The sequence below is a fragment of the Haemorhous mexicanus genome, chromosome 9, assembly GCF_027477595.1.
Source record: "Haemorhous mexicanus isolate bHaeMex1 chromosome 9, bHaeMex1.pri, whole genome shotgun sequence".
NCBI classification, from domain to species: domain Eukaryota; kingdom Metazoa; phylum Chordata; class Aves; order Passeriformes; family Fringillidae; genus Haemorhous; species Haemorhous mexicanus.
Genome location: NC_082349.1, coordinates 28,852,386 through 28,859,106, shown reverse-complemented (window position 1 = coordinate 28,859,106; position 6,721 = coordinate 28,852,386). Strand labels below are relative to the sequence as shown.

General features: G+C 42.6%; 1 protein-coding gene across 1 annotated transcript; it reads left to right on the top strand.

The window, feature by feature from the left end:
* The first annotated feature begins 3,700 nt into the window (after positions 1 to 3,700).
* On the top strand, positions 3,701 to 6,528 carry LOC132331339 (14 kDa phosphohistidine phosphatase-like). The gene is made up of 3 exons (XM_059854714.1): positions 3,701 to 3,873; positions 4,703 to 4,827; positions 6,342 to 6,528. The coding sequence occupies exons 1-3, from the start codon at positions 3,744 to 3,746 to the stop codon at positions 6,432 to 6,434; spliced, it is 348 nt and encodes a 115-aa protein (XP_059710697.1). The 5' UTR covers positions 3,701 to 3,743; the 3' UTR covers positions 6,435 to 6,528.
* The last annotated feature ends 193 nt before the right edge of the window (positions 6,529 to 6,721 follow it).

Genomic DNA, 6,721 nt, shown 5'->3' with positions numbered 1-6,721 from the left:
TCCTGATATTCAGGATGTCACATATCCCACATAAATGAACGCTGATCAATTAAACAGCTCATTCACACTGTTTGTCTCTGCAGACCACAAAGGAACAGCTGGGCCTCAGGAACCATCACCTGCATACTGCTTCCATCATGCCCCCAGCATATGGTGCAAGGCATGGACACCAAGAGCAGGGAAGGACAACCAAAGGACAGCAGGGCCCTGGAAACAAACCTAGAGAGCTGTTTCATTGATGTAGTGGATTCTGGGCATGTCCTGTGTTCTCTCACTTCAAACATTGACAATCCTGTGACAGGCTGGTGATATTTATGGTCACTCAGAAGGAGAGCCAGGAGAACAACACCTCCTGGTAGGAAAGTCCAGGCTTTTCAAGGTATAGATGCATGCCATGAGGTCCCTTCTAAAGAAATACCTTTCCAGAAGCCTATTAGAAATTTGGGTTTAAGCCTGGGGAGGAGGAAGCAGCTAGGAACGCTCAGAAAAGTAGAGAAGGTGCTCAGAAGTTTTCTGTATATAGACAGATACAGATGGTACAAAAACCCCAAATGGATAAAAAAACCTTTTGTGAGTAAATGTAGACTAGAAATTAGAGAGGGTTTTCAGCCAGCAGAGCAATGGGGTTATAAAACTGCCTTCTCTGAGGAGGAGAACAAAACTTAGTTTTCCCCAGATCTTGTTCAGTTTGTGAAAGGGATCATTATTGATGAAAGCAAGATATGAGGGGTCCAGAAAAGGCCCTTCACAGACGCCAAAGATGTTAATCCCAAGAGAGATAATGTTATTAACCTGCATTTGTTCTGGCCTCTTTGCTAATCTGAGGAGCTGCTAATCAACAGCTGTAGAAGAAGAATCTTTATTAAATCCTATTAAATTGAATGGGGCAAGCAGCAAAGAAGACCTGTGATCTTTGGTGTCCATGGCAGAATTTACAACAATGCATTTCCTTTGCACAAGTGTATTATGATCAGGGTTACTCCTGCTCTGGAACAAAAGGTAAATTTGCAAGTACAGCTAAACATTAGCCTTCATTTTACTTGCTCTGTTGTGTGAGGGTTACATGTGATGGAAAGCACCTACTTCAAAAGCCTTTCCTTAATATTTTCCTGTAATACAAGCACGGGCTAAATGTATCCTTGCATCTTGTGATCTCTGTCAGAGAGCTCAATAAAAGGAGAAATTTACACACCTGGAGTTCAAAGTGATTGCTTCCCTTTTCCTGATCCCAGTAGCATGGATTGTTCCAATGGCTTGAGAGAGCCTCATGTTGAGTTTCACTGCAGCACAGTGGATAGTTAAGAGATTTGCAAAATAATAATATAACTTTTCTAGTCACTTGCCATTTAGAGTTCAAATTGCTAAAAAAATGAAGATGTTTTGGCATTAGGATGCTCCTGGCTCACAGGATCTGATGATAGGAAGGACATAAACAAAGCAATTTTAGTTATTTGGGTGCAATCCAAATCCTGCAAACTGCAATGCAAAACAAGACCCAAACAATGTTTTTTAGGACTCCGCTGCAAAGAGACAAGATGTCACTTGACCAAATAAATAAAAAACCCCCCATTTTTTTTCAGAAAATAGTGCCAGACCAAGACAAAAGGAAAGTCCCTCTGTGCAGTTTTGTTGGAGACAGGCTGTGTCTGGCTGAGGACCCCTGTCTCCTCATGCCATCCTCTCTGTACCCCTGAGGCCCACAAAGTGACGCACCAACAGTTCCCACCAGCAGCGGGGAATTTTTGTCTAAAAATGGCCTAAAAGCCAACAGGAAGCTCCTATACCTGGGCATGGCGTAGGAAACTACTCTTGGATTAGATGGATCCTTGGGAAGGGAGAAGAATTAAAGAGAACTGGACAAAGCTCTGCTGGGATTATTACTAAATCTCAGTTATCTGCTCAAACTCATGTAGGGTCAAGCCTGATACCTGTCCTCCTTGTTGAGAGAAAATTCCCTTCAACTTTAGCTTCTGAGGTGTGCCACAAGTATTTCCTCTGCCATCCTCACCACTATTGTTCATTGCTAGTTCCTTTCGTGCATCATAAATGAAATGGGGCAATAAAGGTTTTCACAGTCACGCAACAGATTCCTGTGCTTGAGGAAATGAAACCATTCCAGTGAGAAAGAAAAAATGGAGTTTGTGCAAACAAACAACCTCCATAACGCTGTGTTAGAACAGTATAAGTCAGAGCATGAGATATTAGGGTAGACTGGGAAACAAAGTAACCAACCACAACCAAACCAGACCTTCCTAGATTACTGGAAACAAATTCAAAGCACTAATTACATAGCATTTTATGTATTTAGAGAAAGTATTCAAGTACTAGTTTTAGATTTTCAAGCTATTGTTGATGGAGAAATTAATTTCAACAATAATTTGTATGTATGAAAAGAGCAAAATAGTTTAGTTAGAAATTATCTACAATGTAACTTAAAATGTAGCTATGTGGAAGTGCCAGATGTTTTGAATTTTTAAAAAATTTCTAGTTTTTGAATATGAAATTTCCCTGATTTTGGAGTAAACACTAGATACAAACTATGCTCTTACTTCAGCACTGCATGAAAGCAATTACTTCTCCTTTGGTCAATGTTATAGATTTAGTCTTCAGTGAAGTGGTAACAAAAGGGGGTGGCTTTAAATTGAAAGAAAATAGATATAGATTAGATATGGGAAAGAAGTTCCTCACAGTGAGGGTGGTGGGACTCTGGCACGGGTTGTCCAGAGAAGCTGTGGATGCCCCACCCCTGGAAGTTCAAGGCCAGGTTGGATGGGGCTCGGAGCAACCTGGGATGGTGGAAAGTGTTCCTGTCCTTAGCAGGGGTTAGGAATAAAGCATCTTTAAAGTCCCTTTCAACCTAAACCACTCAGTGATTCTATGAAATTATTCATTCTACACATCTGTGACTGTATGATCAATTCGTGTGGGGCCTGCCTAAATCATCAGGTGCACCTATAGAGCAAAGCAACCACGAGTTGTTGTATTGTATTTCTTACTGAGCTTCAGTACAACATGACCTGAGGAATATTGGCTGTTAGAGCCAATATTAGTGCTCTCTGCTCTGGCACAAACATTTTGCTTTGCCCTGGCCCTGCAGGTGCCACCTACAAAGTCCCAGCTTGAGGACAACGGAGAAGAGCCCACGGTGGCAAAGGGAGGATGCAGGACAAGAGCTCTCTGAAGGGCACTTTACTGTTAGAGGCAGTGGTCAGCTCCTGCTCTTGTAGTCTATGAAAAAGACTTTGTTTCTCTGCTTTTGGTGCCTTGATGCTCGTGGAGGAGCATCAGGTAAAAGCAGAGTTTTATTGCCGTGAGGGCTTCGGTCAGGTGGAGACCCCGAGGCTCACATGACTTCAGTCCCAGGTCAGAAGTTAAAATATTAATTATATTGGTTTAATGCTTCTTTTGACTTGAAGGTTTGGTGTCAGACTCTAAAACAGAACTACCTCGGTGTTTCATTGAAACCAGAGAAATAGTAATTTACTTCTTTTTAAGCAGATGCTGTACTGCTATTTTTAAGGTTGCATGCGGCTACACAAGAGCAATCTGTAGAAGCGCAGCTTTGCAATTTGACCTAACGACAGAACTCGGCTCGTTTTTATCGGCGGCCACCCCAGAGAGCCGCACAGTCGCCGCCGCCCACAGCCCGTCCCCTCAGGGCGAGCCACCGCCCACAGCCCGTCCCGCCTCACGGCCGCCATGGCGCCCGCCCCGCCCCGCCCCGCCCCTGCGGCGGCAGAGCAATGGCGGGCGTGCGGGACGTGGAGATCGACCCCGAGGGCACCTTCAAGTACATCCTGGTGCGCCTGCAGCGCCCGGGGGGCGGCGAGCAGCGCGACATCGTCCGCGGCACCAAGGCGGCCGAGTTCCACAGTGCGTGACAGCCCGCGGGGCGCGGGGCCGAGCGGGCAGCGGCCGCAGCAGGCCCCCCCCGGCGGGTGTGAGGCGGAGCGGGAGCCCTGGCTTAAACAGCTCAAAAATCCCCTTTTCCCCTCTTTCTGCGTCCCCCATATGATAGGAAAATTGGGGCTATATATCTGTCATGTGCCGCTTCGGCGCTCAGCTGAAAGGAATGAGGAGGTGTCTTTGCAAACCGCGGGCCTGATGGTAGATAAGGGTAAATACTGAGAGGTGAAAGAAGCAACGGAGGGGGAACCATAAATTCCTACGGAATTCCACTAATTGACACAGGCTGTTACTCGCTCAAGACTGTGCTAAATCCCTGGATTTACAGAAAAAGAACAGAGACACAAGGAGAAAGGAGGAAAAAAAAAAAGGTGTGGGGGTACACGTTAGAAATGAGTCTGTTAGGTGACTGGGGAAGCCTGTGCCTTTCAAGGGAAAGAGAAATGGAAAAATTAGGATAAAAAGGAGGCTGTGTCTTCTAACAATTTAGAGACCCCACGGGAAGTGCCCATGACCTCTCCCTTCATTCGAATAAATTTACAGGACTCCTCTGTCTCCTTTGTGAACATAAACCTCTGGTGTTAGTAGACTAATTTTCCTGGCACAATCAGCCTCATTTTGGAAAACGATGTATGCTAACTAAAAAACTTCAACTGCTTTAACTGCAGCTTTTCTGTGCCTCTGAAGAGAAACCTCCCTGCCTTGTAGGTGAAATAAGAAAGTAGCCAAAAATTAGTTCTAGACTATTTAATGCCTAGTTCCTGTTCTAATATCTCTCACCATTCTTCTTGTGCAGATCATATATTTGAAAAAGTAAATCCTGAGATGGAAAAGCTGGGATACGAGTGCAAGTGCCTTGGAGGAGGGAAAATTGAACATAATAGCAAAGACAAGAAAATCAGGGTATTTGGGCTCTCAACAGTAAGTGCATCTCTCATTTTCCTTCAAATGCTTCTGTCTCTGATGCTCTGGGATTTTTGGTTAATAGCATGGTGGCTTTTGGCAATTTACATCTCATTTTAAGCACTAACTGGAAAACTTGCCAGGCTCACTTGTGAGGTAGATTAGAAAAACAATAATTTTAGGGCAGAAGACCTGTATTATTAATCTAGCTGCCAAATAAAGTGTTAGAGGCAGTGGTCAGCTCTTGCAGTCTGAGAAATAGACTTTATTCTCTGCTTTTGGTGCCTTGATGCTCACGGAGGAGCATCAGATAAAAGCAGAGTTTTATTGCCATGAGGGAGTGGAGACTCTGGGGCTCAGATGACCTCAGTCCCAGGTCAGAAGTTAAAATATTAATTATATTGATTTAATGCTTCTTTTGACTTGAAGGTTTGGTGTCAGACTCTAAAACAGAACTACCTTGGTGTTTTATTGAAACCAGAGAAATAGTCATTTATTTCTTCTGAAGCTGTGCTGCTATTTTTAAGGCTGGATGAGGTCTCCAAAATGGTTGCCAAGGCAAGAGTGAGCTGTGGATTCTGTTGCTTTCCAACTGACATGACTACATTATCTGTTATTTTTGAAAAGCTTGCATTTTATAATGCATCAACTTTAACCTTTTCAGTTTAAATGCTTGTTTATTTAAGCTGTTCCTCTCTGGGGCTGTCACTGATGAATAAGAGTGTGTTTGTTTGATAATACAACCTTGAGCTCTTTTGTTTCAGTTTTCTAAGTAAACTTTCATTTGAAATATTATGGGAAAAAATAACCTGTAAATCACAGATTTCTGTCTGTGTACTGCACTCTTGTTATGTGTAGTTCTGAAATAAGAAATCAAGATAACTCTGATCATGTAAGACAATAATGGAGAGGCCACTTTGACCACAACTGCCTGAAATTTCAGTGAAACAGTAACACTGTGACCAGTGATTTTTAAATGAGAGCTAAAAACCACATGGGTCATCTGACCTTACCTTGGAGTTGCAATGGCTGAAGAGCACAGATACTTTAAATTGTGCTATTATCAGCTGAGGCAGGATGGGAAATAAATAAAACATGAAGACTCTGATTTCTTTAGTGGTCAGAGTAGTGCTCAAATGCTCACACTTCTTTGCTTATTCCCTTTCCCTTCAGCTGAGCCAAATCAGCTGTTTGTATGCTCACACATTAAAGTGGGTCAATGCAATCTCTGTGGTTTAAAGCAACATTCTGTAAATATAGTGGCTGATGGGTTGGGAACCTTTTAAAACAAGCTTTCTGCTGGAGAAATTGTGTAGAAAATGCATTTTCTGTTTGACCCCACTTCGTTTATTTTGTAGAACTTCAATTTGGGGAGGAGGGAATTGGAGAGGATAATAGAAAAAAAAAACCACATTATACTGCAAGAGTATCTTTTTTAGAACTTTTGATTTGCCTGTGAACAACTTTGTGTTGATGAGAACTGAATGGTTTTGAAGACTTCATGTTCATGTCCCATTTGTTCTGTCTTGCAGGGCTATGGAAAAGCAGATCACTCAGTCACTGTAGAGATACTGAAGAAAGAGTATACAGATTATGAAATTACATGGTCAGATGACAAGAAATAAACTTGTGAACACAATGAGCAGTTCCAGCCTGGTTACTGTGAGCTGTACTTTGATAAATAAAATTGAATGTGTGTTCTATGTGTGCAACCATAAATCTGGAGTAACTGGACTCTGCCATAGTTTCTAATATGGTTGGTAATCCTCAGATATATCTTATTTTTTAGGTCATTCCTTTGTGCAGAACATGAAGTTCTGACCCTTTTTTTTTCCTTTTAATATGCCCTTTAGTTAAATACTCCCTCACCTCCTTACCTCTAATTTGTTTTCTCCAGTCCCATTTCACTGAT